Source organism: Strix uralensis, chromosome 12, assembly GCF_047716275.1.
Source record: "Strix uralensis isolate ZFMK-TIS-50842 chromosome 12, bStrUra1, whole genome shotgun sequence".
Classification (NCBI taxonomy): Eukaryota; Metazoa; Chordata; class Aves; order Strigiformes; family Strigidae; genus Strix; species Strix uralensis.
Window position 1 is genome coordinate 17,892,460 of NC_133983.1, and position 15,064 is coordinate 17,907,523.

At 41.1% G+C, this 15,064-nt stretch overlaps 1 protein-coding gene across 1 annotated transcript in view; it reads right to left on the minus strand.

The window, feature by feature from the left end:
- The window catches only part of ADAMTS18 (ADAM metallopeptidase with thrombospondin type 1 motif 18), an 80,126-nt gene extending 67,127 nt beyond the window's left edge, over window positions 1-12,999 (minus strand). The window contains exons 1-3 of the mRNA XM_074881851.1: window positions 12,798-12,999; window positions 12,558-12,636; window positions 10,366-10,682 (exon numbers count right to left, since the gene is read on the minus strand). Of these exons, the coding sequence (XP_074737952.1) occupies window positions 10,366-10,682; window positions 12,558-12,636; window positions 12,798-12,899 (498 nt within the window). The 5' untranslated portion in view covers window positions 12,900-12,999. The remainder of the gene's footprint in view (window positions 1-10,365; window positions 10,683-12,557; window positions 12,637-12,797) is intronic.
- Window positions 13,000-15,064: the final 2,065 nt, after the last annotated feature.

Here is a 15,064-nt window from a genome sequence, read left to right on the forward strand (position 1 = left end):
AAGTGTCTGGCAGCTGCAGGCACCAGATGCCAAGCACTTCAGTGCATTTTCTAGCAGCAGTAGCAGCAGCTAGTTCTCTGGGAAACTGCCTCATTTCACTCCTGGCTGTTACTAGTCCGAGCAGACCATGAGAGCAGCAGAGGGTCAGCCTGCAGATGGGTTTCTTTGCCCTTCAAGCAAGCCGTTTTCCTCCATCCCACTTCTGATTCAGTGAAATTGGATTATAGAGCACCACCTTGGATTATGCACAAGATGTGTTTTGGGGTCTGCCAGCAGAAACATATGCTTCACTTTCTTGATGAACCAGTGGTACTTTCCATTTGCAAAATGTCTTTCTAAACTAAATAGTAATTGTAGTAATGTTTCCCAAAGAAATGGTGTGCCTCTTGACTCAAGGGCTAAGATGATGTAGGGAGGATGAAAAGAGAACTTTCCTGAGGCCAGGTTCTGATCCACAACAGTCAGCATAAAACTCTTTACTCACTACAAGCTTTAGATGAAGACCATAAACTAGCAAACACCTGTCAATGAGAGCGGAAGATACTGCGCTGCAGGAATCAGTAGACATCAGCTGCTCACTTGTGTCTCAGCCTGGAAATTGTCTTTTTTCCACCCCTTTGCTCAAGCTTTTGCTGCTAGAGGCAGGATAACAACCTGATAATCAGTACGTGATGTTGGAAGTGCAAAAAATATCCATATGGCCTTCAGCATGGCTTCTAGCATGAAGAGAAGCCAGCAAACAGAAAGAAAAGAACTGGAGGCTGGAGATACTGTTGTGGTAGGCTGGTCTCTACAGTGATTTCACAGACATCTACTGCAAACAATGTAACATAGAGCTGACTATAAGGAATAATCTTTTGTCAGAAAAAGAAGCAAAAAAAGTGCAAAAGTGACAGAAGCATTTTTCTTCATATTGTAATCATCAACAGTGGGCTGCAAAAAATTCACCTCAGCCCTACCCCAAGACTGGTATTTTAATCTTTAATTTATACTTGCATCTAACAAAACAAATAGCATAACATTCTGTCAAGTTTAGCAACAAATGAAACTGGGTAGCCACATTTTTAGAAAAGTTTAAACTTTCTTCTCCAATACTCTGTTACAGCATTTATACCTATCCCTTACCATGACCAGATTATACTTTAATTACAATATTAATTTGAAATATTTCTTGAGGTTTAGTCTAGCCTAACTTTAAGACTTACTGTTTTGATGACTTCTTCCTAATAAAAGAATGTGTGTGGCATAAGACAAGCCTGCTCAAGATAGAATTATTTTTAAATGCTCACTCTTTTCACCAAAGTGCAATAATTTGCATGAAAAAAATGCAAATCTGTTTTTAATTTCATGATTTAAAAAACCCTAATTATATTCTAGTGTTATATAAATTCTATATCTCATAGCAAAGAAACTGCAGATCTGAAGAGTAATCCATGATTCATTAGTTTGTGTATTCTGCCACAGAATATAGTATTACCTTCTTAAATTAGTTGGAAGCCACACTGTGCTGCAGAGTATAAAAACAAAAGTGAGGGCTCAAGCTAGGTCAAGCATATTTTGTATAGGTCCATTAAAAATCTCATTCCATTAATATTAATAAAGATGTTGAGACACAAAAGTCCTTCAATTAACATATATTAGGCAGGCAGGCACAAGCATTCAAGTGATCCCACTGTGAACAGCAAGAATCCAGTCCTCAAAGAATAAAGCCATGAGTGTGCTGTGTACATAGTGGGGCAGCTAGAAATGCTAATGCCACAGAAGAGTGAAAAGGCAACACCCTATTGTCTGTGCAAGTAAATATCACTTTATTGCCTCAGCTTCCTCTCCTATTAAGAAGGTTTGTGCTGGGCCTTGTTATTCCAGTAAGAATAACTTCAAGACCTATTATCTTTGACATCAAACTTTTTTCTTTTACTGTTTTTTGGCAGGAACTAGCTGGGCAGCCACATATGAGATTCAGGAAAAGGATTTTCATCTGACTGTACAGCTTGTTTGCAGATTTCCCTAGTTTATGAACTAACATTGTAAAAAAGAAATTAACTTGCATGTTCCAGAAATTACTCTGGATAATAATGGTTCCCACGGTACTGAGCTTCAGCCATCAAGACTCATTCACTTGCATATGACCTGATTATTTGACATTTCTTCACCCTCATTCTTAGTGACTTCCGAGCATGATAAACAATAAAAGGTTACTGATGTCAACCTATTATGAGCCAGGATGCTGTTCTCGTCTAACAGTAAAGCTAGTACTGAAGCTTAATTAATACATGTTTGTAAGTTGTGCTGAGCTGCAAGGCATTATGATTTCAGGTTTCTTCTGTAAATGTTTATTTCGAAGATTTAGTCAATGCTCTACTGTCTGAACCAAAGATAAGTTCTGCTTCCATCAGCTATTCACATAGCTGGTCAAATCACTGTCAGAGCAAATCAATAGGAAATTCCTTTAGCATACTGTAATTTATGGTAGACCTGCAGCAACAGAATTGGGATTAAAATGGGATAAGAAAAGGCAAGAAAGAACCAACATTTCTGCTCCCAGTGACATGATCAAAAAGACAGAGGAAAACCTTGTTTGTAATGTAATTATCCGTTAAAGTTCAATTCAGATACCATTTAAGGGCTAGTCAGAGCCTTTCTAACACAAAATGAGTGGTTTTTAGAGAAAAGATACTGACGTCTGAGTTTCAGCTGATAAAACTGTAGGTCCACTGCTAGCTCTCACTGCAGAGATAACTGAGTTTAACCCCTCTCCTGCCAGCTCACTGAGAGAAGACCATTATAAAGTGAGGCACACAGAGCTAACAGCTTCTGTATGTGGTCAGGAGTCAAGTCAGAGGGAACACTTCTGATGACTAAGAAGGCTGATGACTTTAGTGAGGCTGCTGTCAGGTTATCACTGGACACTGCAACTTCCAAAAAGAGAAAGCAGGTATTTTCTAGAAAATCCCTAGAGAGCTATATATCTTTAAGTCAACAACATTACTCATGCTCAGGAGAGAATGAAATCTGAAGCAAATAGCTCTGAAATGGTCCTAAAGAATTGACCGATATATTATTGGCATCGCAGCTCTGGATGCCTTTGTCTAACATGGCCCCAGCATTATCTTGTCCCCATCCATGGAGTGCAAATTTCAAAACCACAGACACTGAAAACAGCCTTTAGACCTCCATCCTTCTCTCACTGCAGTACTGGACAGCAGTCCCAGTGATCAATCTACCATCTCTTTCAAAGAGTATGGGATATGCCATGCATCAGAAACACAAACCCTTCCCTAAAAAGTTGCAAATTAGCAACCATTATCTTAAATGTCTTGTAGACTTAAAAACAACTGTGACAAACAAAAACTGTAGGTGCCAAAATGACTGAGGGAATTACAGAGCTGCTAACAAACTCCCAGTGACCATCCAGACCAGTTATGACTGGGCAGCCTATGCTGACTCAAAGTCAAGTTCCCAACTGAGTACAAGTGAGCAAATCGCAAAGCTGTCGTCATAATCAGGGCACTGGTTTTGCAGAGAGGCTAAGGAGGGAGTAAGCTTGGGGGAAAAAAAAAAAAAAAAGGTTTAAGAACAGTTTTGATACCACTGTTTGCTCAAATTAAGTGGACTGTGAGGCAGGGCCAGGGCACAACCAAGATACTCCTGTGCTTTCCACTCTGCTGCTATGTGTCAGGTACAGAGCTCTAGGAGTGGGCTGCTTGAGTTTGACTTGAACTACAGTTTCACAGGCTATCATTGTGTTTTGGGTAAACAAAAGTCTTTACACTCCAGGTCTGCAAATCTGGTATCTTCCTCAAACACTTCTGAAGTGGAGGAAGAAGGGCAAAAAGACAGAAATAGCACCTTGTTTAGGTTAATTATTAGTGACTGAAAGCTGCTATTAGTTATTAGAATCTGCCTCTAAAAAGAGAAGTATTTCAGATGTTCAGCAGTTCGCAGCTGTGCAGAGAGAATATGTGAATCTCAGCAGCAGAGATGGTATGGTCCAAATGAAAATAGTGGCGCTTAAAATAAAAATCCTCATTTACATCAAAGACATCCTGTTATGAAGAGGTCAAGTCTGTGCAGACAGGTCATCCTCTCCTGACCCTTAGGAGGGCATTTGACTATAAGCTTCTCTCTAATGGACTAGGGAAAGTGTGGGAACTAAGCTTTGTGGAAAGACTTTGCTACAGCAAGAAAAATGCTGATGTTTCAAGTATAGATAGAGTCTACTAATTCCTTTAGAAGTCATGATAAGACTGCTGCTTATCAAGAAAAGCCAGGATGAACTGCCTATCTATGTACAAACGGATGGCTCTCTGTTTCTGGAGCTGCTTTAAGGGTGCAAGCAGTGGTGCAGTGCTCGCAACAGCCTGAAGTCTGCTCTGAAATACACTGATGAACAATTTCCAGGCTCTTACTGCCAGCTGAGCAATAATGGAGCAGGCAAAGATGGCTGGGAGTACCAGCTCCTGTGGGCACTCTTGCAAGCTGTTCTACGTCTACAGCCCACTGTGTTCAGGCTGATGGAGCCAAAGTGCTCTCAGTGACACAGTATTTCCTCTAAGTATTTTCCAGGTTTCTTAATATTAAGCCTGGAAGAAATGCAACCTCTATTACCTTTCCCGTCCAGTAGAAGCAGATTATTTCTCCATCATTAATCCTCTTTAATTCCATTTCTTACCCATCAGGGATCAATAGGGTCAAAATGCGTGAGATAATACTGTCTTTGTCTTGCAGAGCTAAAGCCAGAGTTAAACAGAAAGCTTATCAGACAGATATGGAGAAGGGCAATCAATAATCTAATCACACAAGTCATTCCCCATCAGCAGGCAATTCAATGCTGAGACCAAAAACAGTGTCTTGTATTTGTCTAGTATAATTTAAAATATCTTCAAGAATAATGGCTTTCTCCCATTGTCATGCCATTTTCTTGTAAAGATTTTTCTTATATTCATCTTTACCATATCATGGAGTGAATAATGGCAAAATGTCCATTAAAACAGTGGACAAAATGAGGATCCTGTAAAACAGTTTGTGCTTTATAAAGGATGGAGAGGTAATGGTGTGTGAATAAAAAGAAAGACAAAGAATTCATATGCCAGATGCTGCTCATGTTGTGCTGGTATAATGGCAGAAAATGTAAGATTTGTGGATGGACTAAAAATAGTTTTGAGAATGAGTCAAATCACCAATTCTGTACTTAGTTTCTCTTCAAGGTCCCACCGGGCCAAATTTTGTCCTATTTTTACAGCTGTAGGTTTCTAAAGGAACCTCATTGCAAACAGCAATTATTTTGTACTTTTACCAGCAGTCTGGCTCACTGATTTTGATGGGAGTTTGTCTGCATAAAGAACTTGGGATTTGTCTCAACATATTTAATTGGACTTAAAGTGTGAGCTCTAGAAATAAGAGGCTGTTGTTAGCATGAACTTAAATAACGCTAATACAGGGTGCAATTAAATGACTACAAAGAATGGGTACATGAGTTGCTTTTCCTGCCTGCCTCTTAGGTGGCCAGACTGCATTAAGAAGCTTTAATTTTGTGGCTTCTTTGATACGTTGAGCAAAGTCCTGCCCTCAGACATGCACACACAACTTCCACTGAATTAATACATCTCCTGTTTATCTCTCAGTGCTACATCTAACCATTTCTCCAGCTGTAGACTCCTCTGACAGCTCAGTGAGTGTAACATGATTCATCCTTCCCTCCTCTTTCTCTTCCCTTGACTAGACACTAACAAACATAACAGAACCTGAGACAAGAGAAAGAGGCCCCTTATAATGAAAGATTCAATCACATCTTACGAAAAACAAAGGAGGGCACTAGCTAGTGCATGAAGCTGACTCCACTCTTCTAATTGAGGTACACAAATAAAAGGGAGAGAATGGCCCACATTCACCACTAGTGTAAGCAGGTGCAGCCTCTCAGGCCTCCATGCCAGTGCGCTTGCTTAGGGCTGAATTTGGCCTCAAAAATAAAAGTGTGTATCATACAGTTTTAAAAGATCTGAACCGTTCCACTGAACTGTACTGATTTTCTCTCCAACCCAAAATACACACGCATGTCTCCTCTGCAATGTAATGATAGGAGAGTTCCTTTATGTTGTACGTACGTTTCTTTCCTCTGGGTGCACATGTTTTGTACTTGCTATATACCCTCACCTGTCTCCTCCACTAAATAGCAGCAACGTCCCCACAAATGCTACAGAATAAACTACTCATTCATTATGTTCACTATTTTTTATGTTGTGTATTGGGCTATAGCGTAAACTTGTTTGACTTTGTAAGAGAGAGTTCTTATTCACAAGGGGAATGTGACTTCTGCTCCTAAATGCACAGTTATAAATTACTTTTAAGAATTCTGTAGAACACAAGTGGACTACTGACAACTCTGAGGTTCTCTTGTATTCTGCCCTGATTTACTGTGTGACTGCAAACGAGTCACTTTATACAAGAGATTATGTATACATAGACCTAACATAAGGAGACAGAAAGAAGACAAAAGCTAGCATATAAAGAGAGACAAACAACACACAGTTTATACACAGAGTAGGAAGACAGTAGTAAGGCTTTTAGAGACAATATCATCATGGAAGTGGAGTTAAAGATAGTGAACCTACAATAGGTACCTGTTTTTAATGCAGATGAGATAGCACAACATGTGGATGAGAATGGGCAAGAGGAATGAGGTAGGAATACAGATACGGCCACACAGATTAAGTCCTAAAACCAATTTCTTATTCTAACAGAGGCCAGCACCACCTCCTTCGGAAAAACTGAAAAAACCCTGCATTCTATGGATTTGGCATAGCCTGTCTCCAAATTAGATAGCTGAAGGCAATTATAAGTAATAATATGTTACTTACTAATAATAGTAATAAAAACATATAATTAAGATAAGTGAGCATTAGGTCAAGTCAGGAGTTTGGAAAAAAAAAAAAATTGAATTTGGGGAGAACGAACAGCTTGAATTGGAGAACGTAAACAGAAGATGAAGCAGCAAGACCAGTGGCCTGCCTATATCAACTGGGAGAGCACAAGGGATTGAAGGAAGCTCCAAGAAGTCATGCTGGAGAAACAGAAGAGCTTTATTAAAAGTAATAATGAATATCAGCGGAGAAAGGTGTTGAAAATTTTGCATTAATTTTTATTTGGGCCACATTAAGATGATGCCAAAGAGAAAAACTAGTTTTGGATTTACTAACATAAATGAACTTGTTGACCCAAAGTTGTAAGAGCTAAAAAAAAAACCACCCCTGAGAGTGAGAATGTATTACAAAATATATGAAAATGAAAAAATTATCACAACTTCTTTGGAAGGAATGTATCATAGTCTCTACAGATAGTCCAGAACACATTTTTCTGAAGGTGTATAAAGTACATCTGCTTATTGAGCTTTTTTTGATAAAGTGACTGAGTAAATGTGTGATGTACAACAATAAGCCTGAATTTTAATAATTCTGTCATACTCTTTTATCACTAAGTAAGTATGATGCTGCTACTCAATGCCTGATGGTGAAACAGACACTTACAAAGATCTAAACAAGATTTCTTGCATACAAGATTATTTCATTTAAAAAAAAAAATAAAACCCACAGCTTTCTTGATGCATAACAGATGCTCCAGCAAGTAAAGGATGCTGACTGAAGCAGGAAAGGGCAGAAGACAGAAGAAAGCAAGTTTCCTGTTGAAAATCAAAGCACCTAAACACTTTGATGATGAAAAGGCAAGAGACAGTACTCATAGTAAATTTGTATGCATTCTCCTAAAATGCTAACTTAATGTATTAGAGTACTTACTCAGATAAAGAGCATAGATCCAGTTTTGCCTTCTGACACATCAAGGAAATTGTGTTGACTGATGGAAACATTTGGTCTCAAATCAACAAATCAGCATAAAAATGTGGGGCCTTACTGTCAACTAAGCTATTAAGACATGAGTAAGATACACACATCTCTTAACAGATCTATACCAAAGGAACAAATTCTTGCTCCTTTCCAGTGTTAAGTTAAGGTCATCCTGCCTAACAAACCATTTCATATAGACTCTCTCAAAAGTCTACTCTGCAGGCAATGGCAGATAACAGACAGCTGAATGACTGAATACTCTAGGTCATCCAAAAAATTAGATCAAAGAGTCCCTGTAGTCTATTGAAACGCAATTGCTTCCAAATCACATTGTGGTGTTCCAGGCTTGAAAGAATGGGTCACTGCAGTTTTATTGTAGAGAAGCTATTGCTAATGAAAGGAACAATGGAAAGATTAGTGCTACCAACCATATAGAAGAAACACCACTTTCGGTTTAATTGCAGTGAACAAAGCAAATAGGAAAGAAGGGCAACCAAGTGACAAAAGTAGTTGGTGCAAAGAGGATATAGAAGCTATTCACAAGGTTCTCTTGATCAGAGCACAGTGTCCAGACTTAACATATGATTACTGAATTTGAATCACAGTAAAAAATGACGTGTTTGTCATTACAGACAGCTGACGACACATTTTTAAGAAGGCAGCCTTGCAAACTAAAAGACTAAGAACCCTGTTGATAATTTGCCTGGGATTCATTAGGTGTACAGAAATTAATAAATAGATAGGGAGAAAGGAACAATTATACTTTATTTGTGATATCTGCTCTGCAGAAGAGTTTACTTCATTTACCAGTTTCAAATAACAATTTAAGGTGAAATCTACTGAACCTTGGAACTGATTAAAGAAGACAGAGATTCTAATTGGTGATAATCTAGGTACTGAAAAAGGTTCTGCCTTAATAAATTTGTTCATGCCACAATATTTATTCTCTTTTGATCAGTTCCTGGATCTTTCCTAAGTGAAGCTTACCAGTCATAACAATCTCTATGTCGAGACAGTGGTAAAAGATCCATTTCAGTCTCAGTTAAGATCACCACATTCTGTTTCTCTGTGACCTGAGGCAGACTTGAACCTTCCTTCTCCAGACAAGACTTGACAAGCCCAGCTTCACTTAGCTCATAAAACATGTTAAAAAACAAAACGTGACCAAACAGGGGAGATCACCCAAACTGTAACTGCTGTGTGTAGGTAGAACACTTCTCTTAGAGGAAAGACAAACACTGCAATAAGTGAAAACATTTTTTTTCCGAATAAATAAGCAGTTTTGAAAATGAAGCTTCCACAGAAACAACTAAGCACATCCAATATTAACAGTTCAGCACTACAAACACAACTTAAACTGAAGAAAGCTTTGTTCCAGTTCCTGGCACTTGCTCCAAAGTCATGTTTGCAAGTGTTCAAATGAACTATAAGATACTAATTTCTCTAACTTGCTGAGGGGGGAAAAAAAAAAAAAAAAAAAAAAAGAAGTAGAGCATTCAAAACATAATCCAGACCACTTCAACCAGTTATCAGTATTCAACAGCTCTTCCTAATGAGCCACCCTCTTCTCAAGTCACTGATTACTATTTCAAAGGAAACACTGGGTGTCTCAAGTGCTCCTTTTTTTGGTCGTCACACAGTTTAATAGCCCTTATGGACAAGTACCTTTGCAAAACAGATTTCTAGAGGGTGACCCGACATATCCTCTGGACCTTTGTTAACCACAAAGCATACAGATAGCTTCGTATACCTAACACTTAAATGTCACTGCTTTAATCTGCATTCATAGAAGACTGCTTTGCAAGTGCAAGGGTTTAAGCCTAAAAGACATCAATAACTATTAATTCTGTAGATGATTCTTCTGAATTACATCAGCAAAGACTTCTCTGCAGACAATGAGCACTGTCAAATGTAGTTTGAAAAAAATCATTTGTGAGTAATAATTTTTCATGAACTTGGATGACAGCCATAAATGGAAAATATGCGATGATAACATTTAACACATTCATAAGAGATCAACTAATCAAGGCTTATGAACCCAAATAAGGCTGGAATCATCAATGGAAATGAGAGGAAATTGGTTCATAACTCCTGCTGAGCTAGGAAATTCACCCTTTCTTAAAGCAGTTGACAAACCTAGATATAATATTTTTTTCTCACAAGCTTACGGATTGATTTTTTTTTTCTTTATTCACAGTCATTCACAAAGGCAAGAAAAGCAAGCAAAAATGTATAAGCTATCGCAAACTATAACAAATGAAAACTGCTATGGGATAATTACTAGCACTACCAGCTGGTCTTCTGTTTTTTTCCCCTGAAAGACTGTGATCCAAAAATACAAAGGGTGTGATGCAGTTCATTGGCTACAACTAAACCTCTCCTATTAAATGCAATAGTGAGTAGCGGTATTAGGAAAATCACCAAACGGTGGACGGTATCCTGAATATTATATGAATTACATACCTTCAGCTACTCTTCCATGTATGAAAATACTTTTAATGCTGATTTGTTTTAAATAAACACTTACCAAGCCTACACATGTAGATATTGCTACTGAAGAGGTGCTATCATTCCTTATAAATCCCTGGTAGAAACACTGCTCAATTTCATGTTCCTGAGAATTTGAGACTCCATCTTTCCCAAGTACCTGGACAATAAAACTGTTGCTTAAAATGGTTGAAGGTTTAAGTTCTAAGTGAAGTTCCTGTCCAAATGCTGAAAATTTGTAGTGCAAGGAACTCTTTGAACTCTGAGTTGATCGCTTTCTCCTAGTACTGTGCAAAACATCATGTGAAATGTACGATCCACTGGAATCCACTTTGACAGGTGTCACAAACACATAATCTGTAATGATAAGAAGTTAGCCATCAGCTTCTGTATCCAACAAGTAGGGTAAGCATCATTCTAACATGGTAAGCATCAGGCTTTCACTAAGGCATGAAGCATTCCCTCATCTAGGGAATGGCCTGAAAGCTCTGCAGGCTAAGTGTGTATAGTCTTGACTTCATAAATTCACCCCTGTAAGTCACACGGGCTCTCAAACTGTGTTTGTTTCCTTTCTGCCCCACTGAGAGGTACAGACTAACTAGCATAGCTGTGAACATTCCCACAATCGCTCTTCTGAAGACATTTGTCATCACCAGCAGATCTGTAGATTTTCCCCTCCCCCTGTATTAATTGCTGTCAAATGTGAAGGCTGCTCTGGTTTGAGAGTTTTTTCCCTTTCCTAAGAATGCAGCAAATATTATATCACTGTAGGGGTAACCATGACTGAGACTTGTAGAACTGTACCACTTGTTCAAATGGATTAAAGGATTAATTTATTAATGCCTTAACTGAGTGAGACCTCGTCTCTTTGTAGTGACTTGATTAGACTGGGTTTCAAATTGTAACCGACCTTCAGCAGAAGGAGATTACATCCTACCTAATAACCTTTAGTCAGCCATTGCTAATTGCATGTCAAAGAAGTTTATTGTTTTGGATAAAATACATGGAAAATTACAAAACTATTTGTGAGGAGAAGACTAAGATCTACTCACAACCACCCAAGAAAGGAAGAAATAGAGACCATGGTTCAGCTAGCTGTATAAGCAGGTGCGTAGCCTGTAGTACCCTACCACTGCTGTTGACCCAGTCCTACAGGGATCACTTGTATGCTGGAAGCTGGGTCTGAATTTTAGCCGTTTGCTGAACTAGGACCTTTGCACCTATTCCTGGTTATATGAGTAATTATGGTGAATGAACTGCTTCCCAACCCCATTTCATTTTTGAGCTGTATTTCTCTGTGAACACTTAAAGATCTCCATGCATCTGACAGTAAAACAATTCATTTCTCTTTCTAAATTGAAATAACAGCATTAAAGAAGAAAACCCCCTTCTTGTGTTGTAACAGATTGTACCATAACTATCAATCTCTTTGCCTGAATAGATTTTATTGGACACACATTAAGACACAACCAGAGATAGGTTGGTTTTCCTTAGACAGTGGAAACAATACATCAAGAACTTTCACTTTCCTTGAGTGGTGCTAATCAACGGCAGAAGTTGAGGACGCTAAGCAGGCTGCTAGCCAAAAAATGCAAGCAGCTGCTGGAGAGAGGGAATCCCCCAGTGAGCAGATGATAGGGTGCAAGAGGGTTTTCCTTTCTGCACCCTGGTGTGGTTCTCTATTGTACTTTGTTTCCACTCACACCCCATAAAAAGCATATACTGCACTTCAAACTTCCCAAAGTCATCAGCATCTAAGTGTTAGTCTCTGCAAGCTGGGAACAAACAGCTTCTGAGCTCTCACTCACCCGCTTCCTTTCCCTGCAGGTTTGTTTTCCCTTAGCCTGCATTGCACAGCTTCTTCCACTCTCCCACCCAAATCTTTTCATTACTTTTGTCTCATTGCTCCCCTAACAGACACACGAGGTTTTGTTGTTGGGGCTACATACACAGTCATCCTTCTAATCGCACGTGTAAATGTGAATGTATTTACTATCTCATTCATTACTTTGCTGTTCCAGATTGCTACTTTTAGCTTTTGCACACAGGGTTTAACAAGTTAATCTCTGCCCATGGTTAGCTATTTCACAGCAGCCAACTTGCTTTCACTTTATGTTCCCCGAACACTGTGGCTTCTTCCCTCTAAATACTCAGTCCACAAAAAAAAAACAAACAAAAAAAAGCATCCATGCAAATGTTCATATACACAGACACAGAAAGAGCTATACAAACCATGATTCAATGCACTGATGCTGTCACTGGTTAAAGTTGCTGCATGAGACATGCAACAGAGGCAGCACAGCTGAAGGGTCTGCAAGAGAAAAAAAAAAAAAAAAAAAAGAGAGAGAGAAAAGGAGTATTGGGCAAGATTTACTTGTCAAGGGAAGGCAGAAAGACAAGGCACGAGAAACCGTGCAGTAACCTGGTATAAAGTACACTAGGCGACTGCAAAAGAAAGTGCTCTCGACCTGCCTTTACAGTGCTTCCAAGCCACGGGAGAGTCGGGAATCGCATGGAGCTGCCGCCGAGAACCGCAACAGGTAAAGTCCAGACGACCAGCAGGAGACAGTCCATGTTCCGCCGCGCACCTGGCGTGCTACCCGCTCCCCGAGGCGTGCGGCGGGCGAGCCCCGAGCCCCCGCATGGTCACCTGGGCGCTGCCCCGCCGCGGCTCCGGCGGCCGGCTCGCCGCGCCCCCGCCCCCACACCCTCCCCCGCCGTGCGCGGCAGCGGAGCCCATGGAGCGGCGCCCAGGTGAGCGCGCCCTCGCCCCCGCCACCGCCGGCGCGCACGCTTTAAGCCGCCGCCGCCGCCGCCGCCGCCGCCGCCGCCGCCGCGGGGCAGCGCTGCCTCCGGCGCCGCGTCTCGGCGCGGCCGCCGCCCGGGGGGCGACGGGGAGCGGAGCGGGCGGGACCAATGGGGAGGCGGCGGGGCCGGGCCGGGCCGGGCCTCCCGGGCGCAGGCGGGAGGCACCTGGGAAAGGGGGTGGCCTGCGGCACACCCCCCCCACACTCCCCCAGACCGCGCGGGGAGCGGCCGGGCCGAGGCAGGGCAGCGCCGGCACTGGCACACCTGCGGCGGAATGCAAAGAGCGCGGGGGCACCGGCCCTGGGGCGGGAGGGGCGCGGAAACGAGGCCGGGGGGGCGGCCCGCGGGGCTTAATCGAAAGGAGCGGAGTTTTCGTGATGATGCTGGGAGAAGGAGCTGAGTCCAGGACCAGCCATTCAGCTGCCAAAGCACCATTCACTTGGTTATTTTCTATTATTTTTAAAGGTTACTTCACGGGGAAACAAAGAAATCAAACAAAATCAAACGAAGATTAGGTTGCCTGGGAAGAAAATACAGCTGCGGTAGCCAAGCCCAGTTACTGAATATTGAACACTGATGCCCATAAAGGAGCTGACTTTCACAGAGTGGCTGACATGTACTGAGCCAAGTGCAGCACCGGGTTCTGGTCTCGACTAACTCTAGTCTAAGCTATTAGGTTACACTTTCTCTTCTACAGAAAACTTCAGTGAAGGATCAAAGATCTAAATAATCTGAAAGGAAACTCAAGTATTGAAGTGAATGGGACTGGTCCAGGTTGGAAATCAAGACAGAACTTGTTTCTGATGGTTTTGGCTGCACTTGGAGATGTGTCCCTCACCTCATGATCTCCCTTTTGTCCTAGAGAGTTTTCCAGTATGTGTCTCAGTCCAATCTCACTCAAAATCTCCCTTGTCCCAGGGTCACACCATGAAAATAAATGGTAGCTGTGTCAAGTTAAGGTGCCTCACTGCTCCAGTTGGCACACAAGCTGGAGAGTACAATGGAAGCTGAGGTGAGCTGGAGGTCATCTCCTCTATCTGCCTCCTTCACCGGGGGTTTCGTGGTAACTAGTTTGGGGCAGTGGATTAGACAGATCAGAGATATTTTCCCTTCTAAAGCATTTCCTCTCTTTAAACATTAAATAAGTTCCCAGGTGTGGAATTTCTCCTTCGCCTCTCTCTATTTCCCAGTGGGTTTTACATTATCACCCTGCTGAATATATTATGATAAAGTTTCAAGATCTTTTTGTAATAGTGCACCTGTCACCTCCCACTGAGTATATCCAAACGAAATAGCTGGCTACAGGTTTACGATGGTCCCAGTGGAGCAGAACACATAAAACATGCTGTGCATTGCAGATAATAGGAGAAAACCACAAAATTATTGGGCTGTAATTTTATTATCGGCTCTCAACACCCTGAACAGACAGACTTGACTGTTTTCAGAAGACTACATGACTGTGAAGACTGACATTTTATTTGCTGTGAGGGGAGGGAAATAAAAACAGTTCTCTAGCAATTACAAGAATTGTTTAAGAAAGAAAAAGACAACTTTTACCATAAACCTAGCACCACTGAGAGGAGGTTTGCTCTTGATTTCTGTGGAGTTAAGATTTCACCCTGGGGATTTATAGTTTCTGAGCATGATCAAAGAAGAAGAAAAAAATGCAACACTGCTTTGCATGACTATAAATGACATGCGTCCAAATTTGAGTTGGCATTAGGCAGGGGACCCCAACCTTTCCTGGCCTGTAGGCAGCAACACCGATCAGCTAACATGCTCAGACAACATCATACTTTGCTCCCCGAGTCAATCAAGATCCCAGCAGTGACGGTCATAAACATCAGAGAATCCTGCAGGCAGCTCGTTACCATGTGCAAACATAGTTACCATGCAAAACATTAGAGAAATAAAGCTCCACAGTCAGCAGT